Here is a 27561-nt window from a genome sequence, read left to right as displayed (position 1 = left end):
ACGGCTATGTTGGGGCTATCGTGTCCACTAACGGTCAGTCTTCACTGCAGTTTCCTTTTACTGAGATATCGATTAGATCGAGGTTATTATGTGGCTGGAAACCACTGCAGTATTGTAATGCGGCTGACTGTGAGAATGATTTAGCGTAGTTAAATGCAATTTCCATGACAGACTTTGGATTTGTTAATTTGTGTCTCCTCAAATTACATTTTAAGAAATTCACAATAAAGTTTAAGGTAAAGTGGTTCAAATCCCTAAAATATAGGGTGCACCTGGAATAAGACCCTTTTCTTTCGCAGAAAAATCTGACTCACTAACTAACACCAAAAAACTACTAGCTATCAAACAAACCACTTTTAAAATTCATGTTGTATTATTGTATCCATACATTTAGTTTTAGTAATAGATAAAAACTTTCTAAGGTTACTAATTTAAAGCTGCTGTAGCGTAGCATAAAACGTTGTATAGCTGTATGTACAAATTGTTTTCAAGCAAAAATATTACAAAAATATTTGTAGGTTAAAGTTTATGCTGGTTAATGTTGTTAACTACAGATAATTTTATTATTTATGGAATAGCGATGTTATTATACTTTTAAAATATTGCAAGATATACTACATAAAGGCTGTTAATGATTGGACTTGTTATAACACGAACTCTTTTGATGTTGGAATATTAATGTCTTGCTGTGTCGAGAAGATACATAAGTAAAAATCATATTGTGAAGGAAAAATATTTTATTGTAAACATAATTCAAGTATATATTCTAAATCTTTGCGGGGGTCAGTTCTAAATCAACTATGTCACTTTCATTTTTTTTTGTATGCTGACTGTTTTACACAAAAAATTAACCTTTTACCTCTGCGACCTGTAAATAAGGCCTTACAGGTCGCAGAGGTAAAAGGTTAATTTTTTGTGTAAAACAGTCAGCATAAAAAAAAAAAATTAAAGTGACATAGTTGAAATTGAGAAATGAAAAAAAATATAAATTCAGTTATAATAAATACAAAATAAAACCAGGATCCTCATCATTTTAGAGCCTATTAGTTATTTAAGGTTCTACAATTAATTCATTTAAGTTGTGCTGTTCTTAAAGTTTGGTGTCCAAACTCTCCAAGCTGTTTCAAACTTGATATAGCCCAAGTTTGATAGTTGGTAGTCACAACGTCAAAGGGCTTTGCATTAGACGTAACTTAGACCATTACTTCGATCTGGTACACACACAAAGTGTATAAGTTAAAAGTGTTCTGATAAGACGTTAAAAGACATTAGATTTGGACTCTATAAACCTAAGATCTGACAGTTCTTCAATGTAAGGTAACGCTTAAGCCAGACTGATGGTTATGTTTACTTCTTGTGGGGTAAAAGAATAATATTGGCTATGTGCCGTAATCTAGAGTAGAAACCCCAATAAGATTTTATGTTATAGGTTTGTTAAATACTTCCAAAATTTGATGTGGTATTTAAAATTACTACGTTTGAAAAACTGTATCGTCTAAACCAATTTGAATGAATCTTTAATGTTACACACTCAAAACCTTCTATTATTATAGTGCAACGACCAAAAATTATTTTTTTAGCATTTTATATAGTATTTAAAAAGTAAATTTGACAAGATTTGAATTTATAACTGGATTAATAAAAAATGAACTCACTAAAAGCCTAAATACTATTCGTTTAAATTAATTTAAAATTAAAATATTTTGGCAGATTCCTATTTTGTATATAACATTAGCGAAACAATATAAATTATTGAAATTAATTTTTACATGGCCAATAATTAATTGAATAATATTACATTAATACTGTTTTTATTCTTTAATCAGTATTGATATACTGACAGATTCTCCTATTACAATATTTGTGATATCAATAACATTGTTGTGATGGGCGGGCTAGGCAAAGATCCCGCTTGACATTTTCCAATATGTTTGGGAATTGGGCTCCCCTTCCAAATAATTCCTTACCACATCAGTCAAAAGATTCATCCTTTCAAAATGTACAATAATGGTACCCTCAATATAATCAACACATAAGTAGGCTTATACACGGGCTCTTATAAGTAGTCTAGAACGCTGTTTGAAAAAAAAACAACAATAATTAAGTTTAAGATTAAGTCGAGAAAGACGTTTCAAGTGGAATAGGTTGACCATTATTTCACTGAAGTAGAGTTTAACTGTTCCATTTGTAGTTAAACTCTCAACTCAATCCTAATGAACGCGCGTCTTTATTATTACATTTTTCAACCGTTATTAGATACAAATGATTAAAAAAAATATTAGGTTATGTAACAGAATAAGAAAACATTCTCGCATGGATCTTGTTAGTTTATAGTAACTGTAGCAATGCTTACGTGCTATATACATTTTTTCCAGCTTTTGCATTCTAGGCAGTCATGTATAATTGATAGTAAGCGTAGAAACTCACATTTACGTACCGATAAATAAAAAAAAAACCAATCCAAAACTAACTGTGTAGTATCACATGAGTCTGCTTATTGTTGGCTAAAAATTATGTGACTCGTTTACTTTACAATGGGAAGTGGTGTTGTTTTTATATTTTTTCTTTACTCTTAGGTGATCACGATTTATTCAAATTAAGTTACTGGAAAAAAATCGTAAGATTGATCAAATATGGTTTAATTGGTCTTTAACATCCAGCTGCTGTCTTTGCATTTACCTGTTCACATTTGCCATGAAGACATGTACATAGGACACGTAAATCAAGGGTTGAGCCAATATTGTACGAGGGAAGAACTACACTATTTAATTTTAGGATTTGGCAAATTGAAGACAGCTGCTTCCTTGTTTTGACAGTAAATTGCACAACGTGTATGTACTTGAACAACCGTGGAACGTAATAAATAAAAATAGAGGATTAATGTATTACTAATCAGTATTTATTGTGCAGGCACGCAACAAGCCTGCAGACGGAGGGGGTCATGTCAACCAAAAGGGAACAGCCGGACAGAAGTCAGCGACTACGCCGCAGGCCAAATCCTCTCAAACACCGGTCAAGAAACCTCCAACTGCACAGAAGGGACAAGTCAAAACTCAGCCGAAGCCAGCGCCCCCTCCAGTCAAAGCAGCTAGTGGAAAACAAAAGAACAAGAAGGGGCAGAGACATCAACAACATGATCTGGCAGTCACCATCAATCTAGTAAGTTTGAATACACATTTTTAAATGTAATATTAAGTTTTACTTCTACGTAGGAAATTCTGCTAGTTCAGTAGCCGAAGCCAATGACTAATCACTGCACAACATGATTCAATGCTTAATGCATAGGGCTGAAAACAAGAAAGCAGCAATACAAGCAGTAGGAGGTAACTACTATTGAAGACCAGCTGGTGCTGATTCATGGCTATCGTCAGAATGCAGTTAAATGTTAACGTATTTTTTTAATCCGTAGTTTGTGAAGCCCTAAGCAAATGTGTTTTTCCGAGAGGTAGGCTCTTTAGCCTTGCGTTTGTCCGTATTCAGCAAAGTAAGGGATGATCTGGTAACTTACAATATTTGAACTGTAGTAGGCCTACTGATAAGATCCGAGCCTGTGGCATCAAATCCTTGGCTTCAAATGGCTACAAACTGAGCAACCAACCAATATGAGCCTTAGGTTTACACCTCTCACAAGTAGAGCGCTTAAAAAACGACTTTCTTAGTACATGTACTGTTCTTTATCAGATGCAATATGTGTCATTTGGCAGTGTTTTCTGGAATAATATTAGAGTAAAGTCATAACATCTTCCCTAAAAGCCACATGTTTGGCTAGTCAAGTTTGATCATTTGCCAAACAATGACATACGGTGCTTATATTCACTTAGCATGGCTAATACTGGCAGTGTCTGTTATACATGACTTATAAACTTGGGTTGAAGTCCTGATTTTATGTCCCGACAACATGTAATACAGAGAGCGTAACACAGTTTTTAAGCTTTAAAACTATCACTTGCACAATGTTTTTAGTGTAGTTTTTCGAAAATGTTCATCACAAATTAAAAGATTTTTTTTTATATTGACGTTATTGCCGTTTGGTCGATCAAGTGTTTGTAGTCTCGTTAATCAAATGATAATGCACGCCTTTTTAAAAAAATTGGGCATTTTAACAGATTTGTATGATTGTTTCGGAAGCCAAAATAATCATTCAATACCCTTCTACCTTTATTTGTTATGTTAGGCTAAGACATTAGGTGAATAAAAATACTAATTTACAGTAAATTATTACGTAGATTTTAGATATAAACCATAAATAGTGATTACCTTCCCCAATCGGTTTACTATTATTCCCAAAGGTAGGAAATTTTAAAAACCATTTATAAAACGTTTCATCTCTTGTTTATAATATGACTGCGGTTAAACATTTTTAACTGAATGATCTGCTATTAATACAATCCACATTTACATATAATTCCGTTAAAAGGAAAGTCATTCAGTTGAACTGGATTCGCCTTAGAGGACTCTAGAACCAAATTAAAGCTGAGGAACGAATCCTAAAAGACTTTACCTTTCTTGTAACTTGTTTGTTCTATAAAATGACACCTCAATCGTAAAGATTGGAGATAAATTGGACGGTTGAAAATGGGAGGTAACAGAGAAAATCCACATTGTGCTATTTATTAATACTTATGACAACATAGGATCAGTATTGGAAAAAACATGGTACATGGTAACCCAATCCCTCTTTATTTGTCAGCGATTCACATAAAAGACGAGAGCACCATTGTTAATGAATATGTCAACTGGTATATAGTGTGAAATGGTGAGGTCAAGTACCAACACTTGTAACCAGTTTGGAAAGTAGCTTTCAGTTTTTGCCTCAAAGATCCATAAGGCTGCTGTTTTAGTTTCGATATCAAAATATAGTCTAAAAAATATATGACCACAAGATATTTCTTTGTGAGATATTTTGTTTTCCATTAACCTGACAGATATGTGTGACGGTTATGTGTACCTATAACAGATTTTCTTGCATATCTAGAAGTATACAAACTTGCAATATTGAAATGTGATTAGGGAATAAATTCAATTAAAATCGGCTGACTCTTCTTTTGACCAAGGGAAACATTCTAATTGGAATATTTTAAGTGGAATGTTTGTAGCAAATTGAAGGTGAATCGTGCATTTCCTGTCCCCAATTATAAAGCCCTCACAAAAGCACTTGTGACTTGTGAAGACTCGTCAACAACCTTTCAATGACCTTCTTCTCCTTAGCTTTCTGATCACTACGTCTGTGGGTTTGATAAATAAAAAAGTGTGAATTACTTTGGGTAGTAATGCAAGCTTATTTGTAAATTGAAAAGATTTTTGATTCGAAATTACATAGAAATTACGGTTGTTTTGAGTTTGATTAAGTTTTTGTTTTTCAGGAAATCGTTCCGATAAAAATGTGATAAGTATTTCATTTTCTAATTGATTAATTTAAAATATATGTGAAAAATTAAATTACCAACCGAATAGTAGTTATCTAATGGAACATTTGTGAATTTCTTAAATTAGCTAGGCCTATATATTCAATTAAGAAATTAGCTTTTGGCATATTATGTAGGCTATTTAAATAAGCTAGAGTAACTATATATACTCGTATTAACTTACTGTTGGTCTAAAATTCCCTATCAGTTCCTATACACTTTCTTCGAATAGAAGAAAACATCTTAATTACTGTTGTTTAGAAGTTACCTATGCTATTTGATGTTTATATTGGCTAAAAAGTGTAAGGAGTTTTTTTTTATAAATTTCAACTTTGATTGTAATTTTTTTTAACAATTCAAATTGAGCGAAGCTAACCATTTCCATAACTGGACAACCTAGTTGATCCTCAGACAGGTTGTGCTAAATGCTTTAGCAAATTTAATATTTCTGTTTTTTAAGCACTAAAATGCCGTATCCTAATTCATAACCTTTACAATAAAAAACGTGTGAAATATTTGTCAAATTCCTTAAAATTTGATTTCCAAACACCAAAGTCAATTACCTTATGCAAAAAGGAAATTAAATAGTTTAGAGATTAACTAATAATCCTAGGAATGCTCTTGAAGGCAGAAATATATTTTTCGTAATATCATCTTAATTTATTTGGTAAAAAAAAATTATCTCCACAGTACTCAAATTAACTCTAGCCTAACCCAACATAAATTTGTACAACTCTTTGATAACATTTCATTGATCCAATGATTATATGGAATTCTGGATCATGTTGGTTGTAAAAAACAAATGTAAATATATTATGCATAATAATTATATAATAATACAATAATTATATACTAAAATGTCAAACTCATCCTTATATATTCCTTTTATAAAGAAGACTTGAATTGAAATATGGTAAATATTTGACAGACCATAAATAATATATCAATATCATATTTAATATCCGGTGTGATCCTGTCATGCTAGTATATAGGGCGACGAGTTAGACAGGTATTTGATACATAAAGCCTCGAATTTCTATTACAGCCTGAACGAACTTTCTATAAATGCAAAAATAAAACTTTCTGTCAAAACCACATTAGACCATCCTCGATTCAAATGGAATGTCAAAGTTCTACACGATTTAACTGGTGTACCATGTTAACGTGGTCAATTAATATTTATTTAGCTTATGTGAATAAAATATTTGCAGAGTAATATGTAGATTCATTTAGAAAAGATTATGTCACTCAATTAAATATAGGGAATGTTGGTAAAATCTTAATATTGTTTCTACGATGTTGTATACGGAATGTAGGCCTAAACTGACGAATAAGTTAAATATTTAATAACTTACGGTATTAAATCATAAATGTTGTTGGTTTGAAAATCTGATTTATCACAATATCTAGTCACATAAACGTACATCTTGTACTTATTTAACTAAATAAATAATCTTCAATAAATTACTTTTCGTTTGTCTGAGTCAGTAATACCAATATAATCTTCTTAGATTATTATGTATTTTATTTGTACAGTCAACCTATATAAAAGCAACATATATAATGTGGCAATGTAGATAAAAAGATTAAACGGTTTTCATCTATTTGTTCACGAAAATGCATCTTCTTATTCATATTCTTACTTTTGATCAGAAAAAAATTGGTACAAACATAGGGGAAAGGTAAACAATACCTACTTTTTGCTTGACATCAAAGTTTAAAAACTGTTTCCTTCAAAGGAAATACGTACTCATTGAATATACAGGATGGCTGAAATGTAACTTACACCCCCCCCCCCTTAACTTGTCAACCATTTGATATATTTGAAATCTATTTGCGGCAACCCTCTTAGATATGAGGGGCTACAAAAATTATGGTAAATTTTGAAAATTTTGCCCTTAGGGGTAGCACAAAATTTTCAAAAGACAAGTATATTCGTCTTTGGTATCGTTTTACAGGTAATGACGAAACATAAACATTGACATAAAGAAACCCAAAATCGGCCCACTTATAACAAAATAGCAAAACGTTCCAAATCTAAATAATCATGAGGGTGGCAAAAAGTTAACTTGCACCCCCTTTAACTTTTTAATTATTTGAGATATTTGAAATCGGTTTGCAGCAACTTGTTTAGATATGAAGGGTTACAATAATAATGGTCAGTTTAAAAAAAAAATTCCCTGAGCAGCAGGGGTAGGGGGTAGCTCGAATTTTTCAAATAGCAAGTATAGTCGAATTTGATATCATTTTGCAGGTCTTGACGAAACATAACAATTTACATAAAGAAAATAGAAATCGGACCGTTAATAACAAAATCACTTTTAATAACCATTGTCTTAATCATTTTTAGCTGCCATTTTGTTACTAATGGTCCAATTTCTATTTTATTTATGTTATTTATTATGTTTCGTCAAGACCTGTAAAATGATACCAAATTCTACTATACTTGTCATTTGACAATTTTGAGCTACCCCCTATCCCCACTACCCCTAAGAGCAAAATTTTCAAAATTGACAGTAATTATTGTAGCCGCTCATACCTAAGAAGGTTGCCACAAACAGATTTCAAATATCTCAAATGGTTGAAAAGTTATGGGGGGGGGGATGTAAGTTACTTTTCAGCCACCCTGTATAGGCCTACAGTTGTCAAAAGAAAAAAATTAAAAAAAGGAAAAAATAATGTTAGAGAAATTATTTAACCTTAAATGTATAACCTTTACAACCTACTTAAAAAAAATTTAAGGGTAATTTTAATCAGAAATATTTATCGAGTAAGACGGTTTTAAACTGTTATGGAAAATATTTGTTTTATACTGCTGCAAACAAAGCCGTTTTATATATGCGTTGCAAGCCTAATGTAGCATTTGTACTCTCTAGGGAGTAAATAGCCTTTTTAGTCCCTAGGCAGTAAAAGTCAGCTGCTGTAAACAGTTGTAAATTTCAAATTCAACAATTACACGGATCAAAATTATTTATCGATTCATTTATTAGGTAAGATTTTAGCTTATTGTTGCATTCTTGTTAATAGTTCGACATACCGACGGTATAATGTTCAGAAACAAAATCGAAATAGACGAAATTATTGAATCACTTGCTAAACAACTGCTTATTTACATAAGCAGAATTAAAGAAGAGCTAGAAGTTATTTTGAATAGTTATATTTAGAAAAGTATTTTAATTGCATAGCTTAGTTTGTTAAAAAGTGATGCAATGTGACGAAAAATATAGTTCATCACACAAGCAAAAAGTGTCTTTTCAACCAAGAGTCACTTTAGGCTCTAGCTACGAAATATGCTAAATTAACCATTAAATTTTACTATTATTAAAAACCTTGGTTACAACAAATCCCTTTAATTGTTTTACAACAATACAGCTTGGCAAGGCTTTTATGCTCCATAATAAAACCATAACAAAGTGATTCAAATGATACAGTGCGTCCAGAACAGCCCTGCTTACAATATCGGCCCAAATGTTAAAAATTGGCCACTGACCAACTATGTTTGGCAAACAAGCATCTCCAGGATTGTAAACGGCGCCAACAGCATGCAATACATTCTCTATAAATGTGTAAATGTAGCTGGGTTTAATTGGAAACTTACATTGGCCTGTACAAGGACAGGTTTTTACAATTATATGATTTTTTTCATGTTTATGATTGCTATACCACTATAGCATTGTGTAAGTTATTACAAGTATGAAAATTAAAAAATATTGTTGAGTTTGATAAATAGCATTTCTTTACGTAGTGGTATACATGTTTTTTTTCTAGTTACACATATGCAAGTTTACATTCAATTGGTCTACGCATGAATAAATATTTAAATAGAAGGTGAAATTTTCAGGCTTGTCCATACAGAGTGGAAAAACGTCCCGTGACAGTCAAATATTCCAAAAAGTAATAAAGATAGAGCTTTAAAACTTAGCACACACTACACAAATAATAGATATTTAAATTATTCCTACACATTATTCAATGATACGCTGCCTTTTCAGGGGGTCGGCCTGCTAGGAGTTAGAAGAAAATCTTAAATGTAAGATTTGTTGATATGCACATCAAAGTAAGAACTTGAATAAGAATTTAGAAATAACTTTAATAGTAGAATTTAATGCCTAAAATTTGAACTCAAAAATACAACTGAGTGGTTGCAATTTTTTACTCAGTTGTTCTTTTGAGCTCAAATTTACGGCATTGCATTTTCTTAATAAGACCTTTACTTTGATGTGCATATTGACCTATGCATAAGTTTATGATTTTCTTCCCACTTTTAGTGGGCGCCCCCTGAAGAGTTCAAGTATAAATAGCATTGCAAAATAAATGAATCTTTGAAAAGCATGCAATGCAAGAGTTATGAGGAAATGTTGAAAGACTAAACAGAGTCTTGATTTGGATAAGGCATTATATTGTTCAAGCATTGCAGATGACGTGATGAAGCTATGCAAAAAGCACTATAACATAAAGATATTTTAACAACTGTCTATATGTATTTTCACGCCACATGTGAAATTTATACAAGGATGCAGGATGAGTTCTTAAATGAGAGCATAAGTCGAGGAGTAGATTAAATTAAGCGTCTCTATTAGGAGGACACAGTGACACAAACCCAACCCCAAAAGGTCATTCCTTGCCAAAACACGGGAGATTGTAGCTTGTTGAATATAGCTACGCTATCGTTGCCGTTTGAAATTACAAATAATACCATTTTTGTTTTGTTTAGAGTCCAAGTTTGCGATTTTAAACTGCCGTCGTGTTGACTAAGAGATTAACCATCTGAGGTATCGTTTTGGGGCTGTGTTTTTCTTTGTGATGATCCAAATAAAAATTCTTATTTATATTTGCTTCAAAAGGTATATCTTTAAGTAGGCCTACAACTCTTATTTGTATTCTGCGATGGTAAAAAAATCTCTTTCCTAGACTTTTTGAGACCATATAGCATATTCTTATAGGTAATCCTCAGGGCTTAACATTTCACGTTATTCAATATTTTTCATTGCCATGCACAATATAATAAATCAGATTTAGAATAGCAAGCTAGTTTAGCTCTCTCAGTATAGGGACAGACCAGTATGTCTGAATATCAATTTAAAATGTAATATTTTTGCATATATTTACCATCTCGAACATATTAATAGTAAAATCTTAAACTTTGGTGAGTTGGTGGCTCAGTTGGTAGTGTCACGAACTTCGGGCCCAAGGCAGCGATGTCGTGAGTTCGGATCCTGGTCACTGCCACTAAAATTTATCACTACAGTTCACCTTTGTACTGTACTGGCTCACCCCTTGCTTTGCTGGATACATTCCACGCACAGATATGTGGACGGGCAAATGCAAGGTTAAAAGAGGTCGCCAACTTCTTAAAAAAATCAAAATTATCAAGTTATGTTAGCAGAGGGTTTATTTTATCTGACTACCTTTTCGTGACGCATCCGTTTAGCGCAGACCCTTGTCATGAACATGCCTCCATTTTGTAACTCTTGGCGTTAGCAATTAGCGTAACGACTCCTTAACTTCCTCTTCCCCTTGTTCCATTCATCCCATTTTCGTGAGTAAGATTCGCTCTTGAATTCTAGGACAATAGGAATGTTTGTAAGCACGGATTAAGCTCTCTGTTTTTTCTCAGGAGGTTTACTAATTATTGATTTTGTTACGTACCTAATATTACAATACTTCGTTAATCTCTAACATAATGATTTTCATCTACTTGTACCATCTCACTTTGGAAATTTTGTTTGCTGAAAGAGGAACTAAGAAAGAGGAATTGCATGAGCCTTTCATAGCGGCTTTTCCGTATCGCATAATCAAAGTTTAGCGTAAATCTCATAACCCTTTGTCAACTTTACTTAAAATCTCTATCGTGAACATACAGTATATGCAATAAATAAATACAAAGAATTTTTTTTATCTCAAGAAAAAAACTTGTTTTATTTTGTGTACGAGTAATTTGATTATTAGATTAGTATAATCACTATACCAGACCTAAATGTTTGTGGATTTATTAATAAGAATTGGTCATTATAAATTATAAAGACATAGTTACTTGAAATGGTCTTTTATGCAGAAATATTGCAAAATAATCCAATTGAATGAAAACCCATATCATTTACTAACACGTGCTATGTAAGTTCTACGTAAAAGAAAAGTACTTATAAGAATTACAATCTTTAGAAGATTTTATTGAAAAAAAAACAACTAGTGTAACATACCCTGTTTGGAGATAAAAAAATGAAACTAGGCATTTATACATGCATAAGGCATCATTGAAATAGAAAACATAAAGATGTGTTATATAGTAGTATTTTAAAGTTACTTTCCACTATTCATACAAAGTTTAAATGTGTTGTTTTGATTTTCTCATCATCTCTGACACCACCAACTCGTTAGTCTCTTTCTACCTCGATAATCAAAAGAAATGTCAGCCCTTTTGTCTGGTTTGTGGCTTGTAATGCAACATGATATCTTTTCGTTGTTTGCCAACACATTCTTTTCGAGTATCAATTTGACAATCACCTCAAAGCAAAAATGGCGCGTTTTTATATGTTTATTTACTGTCATCACATCATATTGATTCAACATATTATTATAACAGTGAGTAGAGTTTAAACACAAATGCATTAAATAATGGCAATGTCTCGTGTATGTTTAAAAAATGAAATATAGCAAGCTAGTTTAGCTCTCTCAGTATAGGGACAGACCAGTATGTCTGAATATTAATTTAAAATGTAATATTTTTGTATATATTTACCATCTCGAACATATTAATAGTAAAATCTTAAACTTTGGTGATTTGGTGGCTCAGTTGGTAGTGTCACGAACTTCGGGCCCAAGGCAGCGATGTCGTGAGTTCGGATCCTGGTCACTGCCACTAAAATTTATCACTACAGTTCACCTTTGTACTGTACTGGCTCACCCCTTGCTTTGCTGGATACGTTCCACGCACAGATATGTGGACGGGCAAATGCAAGGTTAAAAGAGGCCACCAACCTCTAAAAAAAATCAAAATTATCAAGTTATGTTAGCAGAGGGTTTATTTTATCTGTCTACCTTTTCGTGACGCATCCGTTTAGCGCAGACCCTTGTCATGAACATGCCTCCATTTTGTAACTCTTGGCGTTAGCAATTAGCGTAACGACTCTTAAACTTCCTCTTCCCCTTGTTCCATTCATCCCATTTTCGTGAGTAAGATTCGCTCTTGAATTCTAGGACAATAGGAATGTTTGTAAGCACGGATTAAGCTCTCTGTTTTTTCTCAGACGGTTTACTAATTATTGATTTTGTTACGTACCTAATATTACAATACTTCGTTAATCTCTAACATAATGATTCTCATCTACTTGGACCATCTCACTTTGGAAATTTTGTTTGCTCAAAGAGGAACTAAGAAAGAGGAATTGCATGAGCCTTTCATAACGGCTTTTCCGTATCGCATAATCAAAGTTTAGCCTAAATCTCATAACCCTATGTCAACTTTACTTAAAATCTCCATCATGAACATACAGTATATGCAATAACATGTAAGTCTGTAAATAAATACAAAGAATTTTTTTTTATCTCAAGGAAAAAACCTTTTTTTTTGTGTACGAGTATTTTGATTATTAGATTAGTATAATCACTTTACCAGACCTAAATGTTTGTGGATTTATTAATAAGAATTAGTCATTATAAATTATAATATAAGACATAGTTACTTGAAATGGTCTTTTATGCAGAAATATTGCAAAATAATCCAATTGAATGAAAACCCATATCATTTACTAACACGTGCTATGTAAATTCTACGTAAGTGAAAAATACTTATAAGATTTACAATATTTAGAAGATTTTATTGAAAAAAGAACATACCCTGTTTGGAGATACAAAAAAATGAAACTAGGCATTTATACATGCATAAGGCATCATTGAAAGGGAAAAGATAAAGATGTGGTATATAGTAGTATTTTAAAGTTACTTTTCACTATTCATACAAAGTTTAAATGTTTTGCTTTTGATTTTCTCATCATCTCTGACACCACCAACTCGTTAGTCTCTTTCTACCTCGATAATCAAAAGAAATGTCGGCCCTTTTGTCTGGTGTGTGGCTTGCAATGCAACATGATATCTTTTCGTTGTTTGCCAACACATTCTTTTCGAGTATCAATTTGACAATCACCTCAAAGCAAAAATGGCGCGTTTCTATATTTTTATTTACAGTCATCACATCATATTGATTCAACATATTATTATAACAGTGAGTAGAGTTTAAACACAAATGCAGTAAATAATGGCAATGTCTCGTGTATGTTTAAGAAAATGAAATATAAGTTACTACGTAACAAATCAATCAATTCTACCTATGCTACTTACAGTGACTGCAGTTTTTTCGTCATCTATCGCTAATCCCAAGGATTTGAAGATTTACTATTTCTATACGTAAACAGCAGTAGTCACTAACTACAAAGTACCGATTAATTATCAAACAGGCCAGATAAATTACAAATGTTTTAGATGTTGATTCTGGGTATAAATTTTTAATGGATTGAAAACATATAAAAAATATTATATACTCAATTTTCTCATAAAGTAAAGAGGAAAATTATGTTTCCTCTTGTTTACCATAGTTAAGTTTCCCTTTTCAATATGTAATTCCGTAGAGGCTACCACACTACATCTGACACGATGACAAACGGCCTATAAATAACCGAGTCTCATCATCAAGTATTATTCTTAGACGACGAAGAGCCGAGTGGGGGCCACGCCTTCGCAAACTGTGATATTTCGGAATGTTCGTTGTCATTGTCGGTGCAGCTTGATGCGAGAAAACATACAGAATAAATTAGTGATTCAAAAACTGTGATATAATCCAAAACAATTGTGGTTGTTCAACTTTAAGTGTAACAATGGGGGACTGCAAACTGTCTGTGAACTACAAGAAAGAATACAGAAGGCTGAGAAGAATTACTAGCAATATAGAGAAGAAGATTTCGGTATGTTTTTGACTTGATAGATAAGATTGTAACTACAGTGAAAATTACCATTCTTCTGGCTAATAAAAATGTTTCATTATAAAGTAAATGATTACACTTAAAACTTATTTATATCATGGAATTATATGGACATTTAGAGAGATTTTCTAAGTTCATAGCCTCTAAAGCTTTCATAACATTTAGCTGTGATCTTTTGTGTTTTGTAGAATATTTGGTTGGATTTGCAATAACCGATTCCATGAACCATTTCATTATAAACATGGCCTATCAAGAACTATCTTTTTCGAAACCACTAACAGTTAAATTACCACGTAGCATATTAAATTAAGTTTGTAAATAAGCTAGTACTGTATACTTTATATTGTTAAATGATACGCTAAAAGTACTACACTAAGGCCGGACGATATAAGTGTAGTGCCATAATGAGCTGTTTGTTCATTCCCTTTGTATCTTTGATAATAAAGAAAACATATTTTGTTGACCTGTAAAATACATTTGATTGAAGAAAACATTCTGTTAATATATTTTAATAAGTCTAAACTCACTTAACTAAACTACTAGACTATAACCAAGTTCAAGGAGTACTGTATGAAACAGTCTTTATTATATCAACTACTATTTAGCCCCCCTGAAATGTAACCAAATATGATAAACATAATAAAGCCTTTTAATTTAAATATTAACTATTATTATTATGTGTATTTTTATTTGCTTTTTAAAGCATACAATGCCAACATTCACACCTCAGTTTTAATCCTTATTAGAAGTTTTATGAAAAAAAATAGGATATTTCTTGAGTGTTATCATTACCATTATTATTTTGATACGTGAACACAATTCTATGTATGACTATTATTGTGAAGGAGTTTAGATATCAGTAAGAGTCTTTCGATGACTGTAACTGCCTTTTTCTTTTGCCAAGGTCATTTATTAGGAACATAGTAAATGTGTATACTAGTAACACGGACTAGTTTTAAGATGTTTCAAATAAACTGCAACCAACACAAAATGCACATACGAAAGTGAAAGTGTAGGTTCTTTCGAAACATAAAACTTCTTGTTCATTCAAAACTGTCCAGTCGTTAAGATGTGTATTTCTTGTTTTGCACATGCTTCAGGTTTTCCTTTCAACAATACAAAAAGGGAGTATTACACAATTTTAATAATATTTCTTGTTTTGACAGTTGATTATATTATAACGATCAGATATCGTGGGACGCCAATACAATAGCAACTGGCGCAATGTTTACCGCATTTCCAGCCCGCACGCCATCAATGTTTTCGAAATGAAATATTTATACTTGTGTTGACATATAATAGATAAGAGCCGGCTGCAGGACGGCGGGTATTACCGTTTGCGGCGGAATAGAGAAAATGCACGCGATCCAGTCTCCCAGCAAAATTGTTACGAACCTAGAGAAAAGGAAATAAAACAGTGTAAAAGTTTTTCGTTAACATCCTAAATCACTAGGCTATTAGAAACGTTTTATGCAAAGGATGATGAACTAAAGATACACAAACGATTTTTTCTGAGGGGGATAACCGTTCGGATCCATATGCCTTAATTAAAAAGAAAATTCTATATAACAATCCTTTAAACCTTAACGAACGGAAACAATACCAATGGTTTCAACAATGTTTATTACAAATTAAGCAGTACATTATTACAAATTGTTTCTCCAAATATCTTTATGCGATAGTTAACAAATGCTGGTTATGAACATCCAGTGGATTTTATTGATCAAGTTGAAACATGAAATAAAGTTTTTAGTTCAACTCTAATTTTGTTTTCTTTTTTACAGTCGGAGTATGGACTTTGTGAAGACCAGGTTGCCGGTAAGTACAAAAATGTAACAGAAAAGATAAAAAGGAGTAGTTTTAGTTTGAAAGAAACTAGTAAAAATGTTTTTTAAACTCTTCTATATAGCATATTTCTTTCTGCTTTTTACAACAAAGGAAAGAGTATAATTCTTAGAGTATTCAGTGCAAAGTGTTCAGTATGTACTCTAAGTATTCAGTGTAGCTTGATATATTCTAGCGGATCTTACATTTACACTGAACAGTGTGTCAATATTCTACTACATGTAATAATGCCATATGCAGTCTTAAATTAAATCATGCTTTTCGTTTAGCAAGCTGCAACATGTTTCCTGGCTCGTGTACAAGATGTTAAATAATAAAATAATATAAGATTAATAATAATAGATTATTTATCGTGCCAAAGCAACGATGTCTAAAATAATTGAACTTTCACATTTGGATTAGGGTTGTAGGGTAAACAATTTCAATTTATAAAAACACAATATAGACACATTTTACTTAATATCTGAGTTGTAAATGTAACAATTTAAAAATACAATATTCCAGTGCTTATGGCTGAAACAAATATACGAAAACATCTTAAGTTAAATAAAGAATACATCTTATTGTCTTTTTCTGACGCAATTACAAATCCTATTGGAAGACCGATTGAATCATATCCTTTAGATAAATATTTTGTGAAATGAAAAATAGTCAGTTCATATTATGGCGTAGAAGATGGACATTATAGGATGATTACAATTCATTTATTGGTAGTGGTACAGTTAAATTTGGTTACTCATCCTGTTTTATCTTAACAGAACAGTTTTCAAATTAAAAAAGCTGCAAGAATCTGTCATAAAGTTTGCTGCAATTGAGTTAAATTCCTCTTTTACTTTTTCACGTTGTGATGGTTGATAAGGACGTTAAGAGAAGCAACGCTTTAAATACTTTGCTCTTTCGATTTGAAACGGTTAGATATTTAAGTGTAAAATTAGGTAAACAGTATTTAAAACAGAACACTTTCTCAGTAGCTTGATTTCTAAGTCCCTTGCAAAAATAAAACTAGAAATATCTTGTAGGTTCTTTTGTAGAACGAATTCAAGTTTATTTTTTCACTTATTTGCTTTAAATAACAACATTTTTAATGGGAAGACCTTTTTAAACCAGTTAAGGTATTGGACATGTATTTAAATCGGCTGGCATTGGAGGAACATGTCAAAAATGTATGCAAAACATTGTTAGTTCTTGCTTAAAAATAATGTAAACCTCTGTCAATTTAGAAATAGTGCTCATAGTGTACTTGTGTGATTTCCAAATGACAGAGTGGAGGTTTAATTAATAGGACTTTTTATAAATTAAGTTCGAATCATACCTGTAAAAAAATTTATTATAATTGATTATTCTACCATCTGTTGAGTGTTTAAGTGTTTTTTAAGTGTCCATAGTATCTTGTATACTAAATAGCAAATACAGTAATTTATAAATGTCTTTTGGAATTTAATATGGGAATGAGACTTTTTTAACGGTAGTAGTATGATCAAAGGTGGAACTATTTTTCTTAATGATTCATTTTCACGCAGAGTTCAAGGAGGCATTCATGCTGTTTGATAAAGACGAGGATGGGACTATCACGATGGCAGAGCTCGGAGTGGTCATGCGATCATTGGGGCAGCGACCTTCAGGTAGTATACCAGATAGATTATGCAAAGATTTATTATGTTTCGTCAAAATTACTGCATAATATCAGAGATTTATCATTGTTAGTCAACATTGCTCAGGTTTTAGTTGTTGTTCTTGTTGTCTTGTCAAGTTCTCTCATTAAGTAGATTCTTAAGCCCCTTTGCATGTTTGGCTTGACCCTTAGTTATAGGGACATTGAGAAAGCATTATATAAAAAAAATAATTGTAAATTGGTTTGTTTGGACCGTTGGAAGCAAAATAAAATAAAATAAAATAAAATAAAATAAAATAAAATAATAAACTACATTTTACAAATATTAGTTATACAGTAGTAGCAAAATATGTCAGCCGTTTATTCATGTAATTTAGGCATATAATAAAACACGCCTTTAACACTTTTTAATTAACGTTCTAATAACACTTAAGATGGTAGTCGTAGTTTACGCAACGATCTCGTAAAGATAGTTTTTACGACACAAGTAGTAATTTAAGGAACGAGCTTTGGCGAGTGTCGTAAAGTCTAATTAAGTGAGTTGCTTAAACTAATTTACCTACGACCATTTTTTAAATTAAGGTTTTGAAGCTTCATTAACCGTACTCTTTCGGTTACTTTTTCATGGAATAGGTACTGCAATCAGCATTTAGGTTAAGGAAGAATGAGTGAGTTTTCATTGGAGGTCGACATCTTTGTCGTAACCACCTGATAAACTGGCGTTCGAAGCATTACAATTTTACTTATTATCTCTTGATTCTTTAACTCCTTTGGTCAGTTACTTTACCCCACTAAATATGTAAAGTAACTAAACAACCCAGTAAAATGAATCTTTTCGATTTCAAAATTTGAATTAAAAAGGCTAGTTAAAAAAGATTGTTAGTAAATGCACTAAAAATATAGTAAAATGGTGATCAATTTGAAACAGTCACTCCAATTTTCATCAGGCCTAATTTGGTATGAAAAGGAACACTATGGGATTTGCACTTGTTTAAGTTTGTGTCTCAAATTGAACCTGGTGATGACTAAAGGGATTAATCAAAGTTGATCGGCAATGCTACATATTTTGGATGCTTACCAAAAGGTAGATAGGATAATACTTCGCAGGACAACAGGTAGACAAGTAAAAAAAAAAACGAATAATCGTTATTTGAGTGACAGGCTGAAAGTATGAATGGTCACTGGTTAGACATTAGGGGTATGGCTTTTCAGGGAAAATATTTAAATGTTTTAGAAGCGCAATTAACACACCGCGGTGTGTAAATGAGTGCGAAAAAGAGAAGAAGGAATGCTAAATAGTTAAGCTCTAACTGGTTGATCTTCTTCTTCAACCCAAAAATATTGTTAGTTATCTATTATAAAAGGTGATGTAGTGTTTGCATCAACCACTTTACATACAAGAGAAGGCTTTTAAATGTAAATATAACTAAATACTATCAAGCTTTTAATGCCCACCCATTATTTATAGAACACATAATTAATTCCAAACCGTGGTTTGGGTGGTAATGACATACACCTCGTCCAATGATAGATGGCACCTAGATGGTAGAGCCACTACACTCTGGCTCGTGACTGATGGCCATTAGTAATGCATGGAATATATTATTCCCGCTGTAATAGGCAAGCCCCTTTGTTCTCTTATTTGGTAAACTGTTTAGGTCTGATTTACCTCTATCATTTACCAACACACTGTTGAGCCTGATTGGGATTGCATGATGTTAAAGGTGTTTAAAGTAACTTCCTTGTTGTGTGTTTTAAGAAAATATATTTTATTACAACGAGGTGAGATATCATGGTACAGCTAATATAAGGTAAATAACAATACTATAATAAATAATGTCTCCTAGGTTTTTTGTTTCCCCTATAAAATAAAATTTTGGGTGATAGGGTTTGTGGTTGGTAGTTAAGTAAAAATCTGTACCAACGACTATCCTCTTAAATAATTTAAATGATATGTAATTTTAGCTTCGTTTATTACTTACAGAGCAATCTTTCAGTACCTTTTAGATTATTAAAATATAACATTTAAAAAGTAACCATATTGTTATGGTATATTTTTTATGAAATAGAATACTTTTATTACGGATCAAATATTTAAATGTAATATATTTTGATATATTAAGATATTAAGAAATATTTTAATTTAATCTTAGGGATATTTGTATCTCGTTTTACGTTGATGAGCTGATTATGGCCACAATTTGACCGCCTATGGTGACAATGGCCTACAGTATCTCATCTTTATTTAATCAATATAATGAAACTTTAACAGAAACTGAGCTGAGAGACATGGTGAACGAAGTAGACCAGGATGGCAATGGAACTATAGAGTTCAACGAGTTCCTTCAAATGATGTCCAAGAAGATGAAGGGAGCAGAAGGTGAAGACGAGCTTAGAGAGGCTTTTAGGTTGGTTTTGATTACACTTCTATTTACTTACTTAATACTTTATCTACAAGAATATGTGGGAGAACAAGAGTGGAAACTCGATCTCAATAAGAATCTTTAGGGGTTATAATTGATAAGTATAGTATTATTTATTTTTATCTTATGCCTCTAGAGATATAAAAGGAAAATAGGGCATGTACACGCTTAGGGAACGCTTTAAGGAGGTCTTCCAGATAGATATCTTCATCAAATTGGGCGAGTCCGTAACTCACTTAGTAGCTCGACACTGAGAAGCTAAGGTAACAATTTCTTGAGTTTGCTTTCATATGCTACCAACAATATTAATCAAAACCATTTATTCTTGGATTGTATACTTTACTCACAAGGGTTAGGGGAAGTCTCGATCATTTACGATATCACTATTTTTATTTTTAGTGGTCCAAAAATATGAATGACGTAGTAAAAAAGTAAATCTAGTATATCAGTAAATATACCCCCGCCGCAGCAAACCTGCAGACTAAGCGAATTTCCATTAGCCTGATAGGATTTCACATTAAAATGCTTCCTTAAAAATATCATATTTATTCCCTATTTAAATAGAATTAGTTTAACGAGTACTTAGGTTTGCTGCAACAGGGAGGGTAAAAAGGTGTTTTTTTTATGTTAATAGTTTAGTTAGAAATAAATGTATTTTCCAAATTCGATCAAAATATGTTCATAAACAAGTAAACTACAACAGTTGACTTATTCTCCATAAGAATAACATGGGGATTTTAAATTTACAATTTTTTGGAATTTTCTCTGTAACCATTAGGCACACAATAACGCTTCAATATACTAAATTATTTGTTTTTTTAAGCTCTACAAAATGGTTTGGAAATAAATTGTAAATTTTTGTGATTTTAGGGTAAAAAATGGGAAAACCTATTTTTACCCCATAAAACCCCCCATAAACCCCCGTTCCCATAGTCCGATCATGCTGGTTCGCGAACTCGATCGAATAATTGTAGGTTTACACGTTTGTACCAAATTTCATCAAAATCGGATCATTTTTGCTTGAGTTATCGTACTGACGGACACACACATATATATATATATATGATATATATATATATGAATTTGAACGGATGGTGTTTTTGGCCTCTAGGGACCTCAAAACGAAAAAATAAATCGGTCCCGGGTCCAGGTCTTACCATGAGTACTACGGTAATAGCTTATTCCCTATATGGGAAATTCGCTAAAAAATAATAAAAGTGATTTCGATTTTTTTCGATTACTGTGTTTGACGTAAGGTCCCAAATGGAGAAATTTTCAATTAGTTATTGAGCCATCGATATGCTTAGAAGTTCAAAATAGATTTTTATGTCAGGATTTCAAACAAGAAAATTCTACCCTTAAAATGTTCAAAAAGACAATTTTTTGTATTGTAATATGAATCCGTAAAGGCCTATGAGAGTATGTATTGATTGTGATTTAACGCTATACGCTGTTGTATCATTATTATCATTTATTAATACAAAGTCGATTCGTTTATCAGGGTTTTTGACAAGAACAATGACGGCTTGATCTCGTCGACAGAGCTGCGTCACGTGATGACAAACCTGGGAGAGAAGCTAACAGACGAGGAAGTTGACGATATGATCAAGGAGGCTGACCTCGACGGCGACGGCATGGTCAATTACGACGGTAATTATACTATACACAGTGTATATCAGGTACCCTTGCCTGTCATAGCAGAAGCCGGGGAGATATCCAACATTCATTCTATCAACTGACCTGACTTAATAAATAACTTCTATATAAGTATTTTATGTAATTGCGGCTTCATGTTAAAATATAAAAATGCTCCATCCAATATTTAATTCATATGCTAATACTTTCATAAATCTTACAGATGTATAGATTATGGTAGATATAAGAACTACTTTTTTATTCTGTTTGACTGGGCTTAATGAAGTGACCTGTAAGAATTGAATCGAACGCTTAAATGCAATTTTTTATACATAGATTAACACTCCTGTTATTTTATTCTCAGCAGTTTGAAATAATTTTAGGTGTATATAAAGGTACGGTATTTGAAAACGTACTTTGTTAAATAGAGAAATGTCTTTGCAACTTAAAAAAATAACCATGCATATAAAGTGTAGATATTACGCTTAAATATGTGGATATAAAAATTCCTTGTTTAGCCTCCGGATGTACAAATGTGTAACTATTCCAGTAACTATGTACCAGTAAAATATTCACTCAATTTATTTGAATTGGATGGACGAATTATGATCGTGTGGAAGTATAGCGAACATGTTTTGTTTTTAAATAACACACAGAATAAATATTCTATTTTGCTATTTTTGTATTATTTATTGAATTTAAAAGCGTTAACTTTGTGCTATAATATAGGCAGTAAAAGAAAACAAAAAAGGCTTTGCTGAAGAGCTAGTTTCATGCATTATGGTATTTTTTTATTATCCAAGCGATGTGATTAAAATTTGCCAAAAAAGGTTAACCTATCAAGGTATGGGTTTTTAATATATTAACCAGAAAGTCCTGAAATAACAATATCGTGTTTGACAGTTCTCGTGAAATTAAAACATTGTTGTTTGAAACATCACTTGTGGTAACACGATTTAATCTGAAATATTATGAAATTCACATTTGTAAATTCAACTTTACAAGTCGCAATTTTCTGGAGAATTCATTGTGTTTTATTAAAATATTTAGAGTTGATGGTTTGCTTTTACAGCTAAATACGAGTTCATAATACTGATTAATTTTATGATCAAATCATCAGGCACACGTTTACAGAACGTTGACATATTGACACGGTAAAGGTGGGAGTAAAACTCGCTCTTTTTACAGTAACAACTAAAGGTAAAATATTCACGATTTGTTTCAGAGTTTGTAACGATTCTGACATCAAAAAAATAAACGCTAGGAAGGTAGACTGAAGACGTCTCTGCATTCTAGCGGAGAAACCACTAACTACACGTCCACTATGCGATGCGCGCGCATCCCCATCGATAATTATTTTCAACCAGTTTTAAAATTTCATTTTATTCTACTTATACAATAAATATTACTTTGCTATTAATATTTTTCTCCAGGAGAGTACTTTAATCGTAGTATAATTTGTATATAATTTCTGTAAGTATTTTGTATCCGAAGTAGAATGATAATAAGGAGATTACAAACATATTTTTATATTGAATGACATTTGAAGGAATAATTTAGCTTTTTTAGACGTATTTTAATAGCAAAACTGCGTAGTAAGATTTACAAGTTTGAAAAAACATAACCAATGGAGTTTTCACAGCAGCTGAACGATCGATTCCCATGAATTTAGCTATGAGCACGTTGGCAAAATAAACTTTAAAAGCGATAAAGATCTTACTGCGCAGTTAAATTTAGCTATCGTTATGAAAATCATAGATTATTTTACTGTACAATCATATTAATGGTTTAAATTTTGTATACAATTACAATAATGGTTATTTTAAATTTTACTATTCGAACTGAAACAATCGATGAATAGGTTGTGTTAGGGTAGTCTTGGATTTCAAAAATACAGTTTTGGTTTAACTACAAAATAAACCTTCCCGGATATGCCCTTAGTAGTGAGTGAAGTAAATGACATAAAATTCACGTAAAGGGATGAACAGTTTAAATGAAACAAATTTATTTTACATTCCACCATTTCTTTTGGATGCCATTAACAAAGGCATGCCATAATCATTAAGGATTGGATCTAGACGATAACAATGAAAACATAAATTTTTAATTTTTGAAGCTTGCTAAATATGCATAGTAGAGAAAAGAAAATTTACTAATTAAAGTACACCGACAGAAAATCTGACTCTAAATGTTGATTAGCTATGGATTATGTTAAAACAAGAATCGAAATTTAATGTAGTTCCCTGAACCAGAAAAGTTTAATACAATCATTATAGTTTAATTTAATTTATCGGTTAGTGCTTAGAATTTGTTCACGAATATAAAACAATAGATCTTTAAACTTTTATCCTCATCAGGAATATTTACTAAAGTGATCACCTCACACATTCTTTTCCATCTTGAGCTTAAATTATTTCGTCACATGTAAAGCCACAATTATTTATTGCTACTTGCCTTAGAACACGAGGCCTAGTTAATCAAAATAAAAATAAAAACCACCACAGTGTAAATCTTACCACGTTTGTTCACATCATTTTGATTTAGTTATGTTTGTTTGATTATGTTTTTAATTTGTACATAGATAATAACCCAGTCTAAAGAAACTGGCAAGAAGGATGTTCAGTGTTAGAAAAGCTAGTTTATATAATATATGTTACCGATGTATGTATTGTTGTGTTAACGCATATTGTGAGCAGGTACTTATAAATATAACAAATTGTAAATCTATTTGTAAATCTATTTGTATTTCTCTAATGGATATTCAAGAAAACAAACACTGGATGTATAGACAAATAGTAATGGTTAAGAAAGGAGCTAGTCAAACTCACAAAGAAAACTATGCAGCAATTCACTTCATTAAACACTTATCATTTAATTTTGATTTAATAGGCAGCATTATTTAATAAAAGTAACGATAGTACAGTGAGTTATAACAATAAATATTTGAAATTATCACACCATATTCAGATGATAAATAGGCATTGGTTGAAATACTACACCATGTTGTACATATGCATACAGTTTTCACAAATATGATACTCTTCTTAAACTTAATTGTATAAAATTCGTTAACGAGTTAAACATTGATATCTTCAGTAGACCGTTAATAACCTTAATTTGGCTATTTCGTTTAAGAATATTTTCTAAATTTACGGTGGTCTTTTCATTAAGTTAAAAGCATCCCACTAAACAATGTTTCCAATGTAGATAGCCTTTAATTAGAATTTAAATGTGCATTTATAAAGACATCTGAAATATTATTAGTTACGCTTACCTGCTCACAATTAAAATAAGTGTTCTCAATAAATGTTTGTTTAGCAAGGAGATCAGCCAATCATGTATCCTTATACCCTCAGTAATATGAGCGGTTATTGGAATTTGTGTAATTCTTAGTAAAATCTATCTAAGCTAAATTAATATTGGTTTCAATTTGATACGGATATAGCTGTCAATAATCATTTTAAGTATTGATATTTTGAGGTAAAATATAGTCGTTGTTAATTTTAATTACATTAGTTAACAAGTATGTTTCACAGTTTATTTTTTTACGAGATTCGTTCTCTTATTATGTGCGATCATATTATTTCAGGGAATTCTAATATATTACTGTGTTCATAATATTAATACTCGCGTACAAATATATTAAATGCAGTTTTTGTAACAATATCAACTGAAATGTTGAGTGGAATTAGTGTATATTATTGATTGCATGATATGAATATGTTGCTGTTGTTATTGTCATAGCCCAGAGTTAGGAACGGTTGGCTCCATTGGTGCCATTTATTTATTTAGCTTTATACAGCATTTTTTAATTAGTTTACAAACTAGGTTAAGAGATTTGTAAGATCTTGCTTCCACAGCAAATGTTTTCTTAGCCCGATAAGATACATATTTGTAAATTAATTACTTTAGTAAGTAATGACTTTGATACGTTAAACGATACGTTTTGTAATGTTAGTTAGTATTGGTTGGTTTGTTTGTTCGTTCGAATTTGATGATACCAATAGATTATTGTTGATGAAAAATATCTAATTATTAGGAAAATATATTCATTCACTGTTATATTCAACAAAATAAACTTAACAGAGTTAAGAATTTTATATATTAGTTTTCAGAAGAATATTTTCATCCCGGTAACAGTACGAGGGAAAAAAACTTATGACACAGAACGTGTACATTCCACCAAGTACGCGATGGTACTAGTAGATTGCTTCAGTAATAAACTTAAGACACTAACTCTTAAATAAACGACATAATCAATACCAATCTTGAATATTCAACTAAACAATACCCACTTAATAAAATGGTTGTTAAATAATACGGAGGAAGAATCCCCATTGTTGTCACGTGAATATAGTTTTATAGTGAAGAAACTATTAATGATGTTGATGCCAGAGTCTATAACAAGAAATGTTACAAATATTTTGTAATACTGACTTGTAATACTTAAGCTCGCGATCACTTAGAATAATCAATCTATTTCTATTCAAGGTAGTGCGTATTTGTTACATCGTCCGAAGGTTAGCTGGAAAGAAGGAATATGCTTAATGTCTACTGTAGATTCGTAGAAACCCATGTTAGTTAGCGGCCTTGGCCAGTGTTGATGTTTCTATGTATATAGTACGGGCTGTATGTGTAGCAGGTGTATGCATGTAGAGTGAAGTAGGTGAACTGTGGTTGTCTTACCTTGTACGGTGGTAGTGTGTGAGGAACATTTTTAAATATTTAAAACTATTATTTATTCACGCTGAGCCCCCGGAGATGAAAAAGCTCGGCAATGGTTAAATTGTTTAACTAATTCCTTTATAGGTCTAGTTTTTTTAAATTTCTAAGTTAGTTTTCTCCTTTTCTTTCTTCACTCCATTTCGTTCCAGCCCTTGGGGATTTTGTCTCCGGTTTAGGTTACTTTTTTGAACAAAGTTTCTTAATTAAATGCTTTATTTTTAATTTTGGGCTGTTATTAACCTGGCCATATAATAAAATATTTATTTCACATTGCTTTTGTTAAACTATTACATGTAAAGTTTGTATTAAAACACAAAGTTGAAGATATTTGCAGCTAAATGTAAGGGGTTTCAAAATGTTAACTTTAGATTAAACAATTCTGATCTTGTTAACATCTCACACTGCCACCTAAAGCCATTAATGACTGGTGAAAACCCAAGATACGCCTCTGATGAACACATAGATCTCCGTTACTGCGTTTTAGGATTGATATTTTATGCTGATGCAAGATGGCGGATCGAATGTACTGTCCGAAGTTTATACTTCAGCGTCATTGTTTAATATAATTAAAAGATCTTGTTGTTCTTTTATTTAACACCCATTCAGTAGTTGGTTCATTAATATTTGTTGTTAGCTTTGATAACATCCACCTTAGAATCAAATTTTGAATAACGATAGATAAATACCCCCGCCACAGCTAACCTGCAGACTTAGCGAATTTCCATTTTCCTGATTGGATTTACACTAAAATGTCTCCTTAAAAATATCACATTTGTTCCCTATTTAATCGTAATTAGTTTAACGAGTACTTAGGTTTGCTGCAACAGGGAGGGTAAAAAAGTTTTTTTTTTAATTTAAAATGTTAAAGGTACTGTAGTTTAGTAAGAAATTAATGTATTTTCAAAATTTTATCAAAATGTGTTTATAAACAAGCAAACTAC

At 31.7% G+C, this 27561-nt stretch overlaps 1 protein-coding gene across 6 annotated transcripts in view; it reads left to right on the top strand.

Annotated features, from left to right (window-relative positions):
* Nucleotides 1–27197, top strand: part of LOC129002537 (neo-calmodulin-like) — a 117499-nt gene extending 90302 nt beyond the window's left edge. For 5 of the 6 annotated variants that reach the window (XM_054430412.1, XM_054430411.1, XM_054430408.1 and 2 more), the window contains 6 exons: nucleotides 2911–3159; nucleotides 16165–16198; nucleotides 17746–17847; nucleotides 20110–20245; nucleotides 21762–21910; nucleotides 23121–27197. In XM_054430412.1, coding sequence (XP_054286387.1) covers nucleotides 2911–3159; nucleotides 16165–16198; nucleotides 17746–17847; nucleotides 20110–20245; nucleotides 21762–21910; nucleotides 23121–23152 — 702 coding nt within the window. In that variant the 3' untranslated portion in view covers nucleotides 23153–27197. Of the gene's footprint in view, nucleotides 1–2910; nucleotides 3160–14181; nucleotides 14363–16164; nucleotides 16199–17745; nucleotides 17848–20109; nucleotides 20246–21761; nucleotides 21911–23120 lie in introns of those variants that run through there. The other variant, XM_054430413.1, reaches the window with a different exon arrangement.
* Nucleotides 27198–27561: the final 364 nt, after the last annotated feature.

The sequence above is a fragment of the Macrosteles quadrilineatus genome, unplaced genomic scaffold (genome assembly GCF_028750875.1).
Source record: "Macrosteles quadrilineatus isolate MER2022 unplaced genomic scaffold, UCM_ALF_1.0 Scaffold_9__3_contigs__length_116548681, whole genome shotgun sequence".
NCBI lineage: Eukaryota > Metazoa > Arthropoda > Insecta > Hemiptera > Cicadellidae > Macrosteles > Macrosteles quadrilineatus.
The sequence above is the reverse complement of the archived record's forward strand: the minus strand, read 5'-3'. Positions and strand labels throughout refer to the sequence as shown.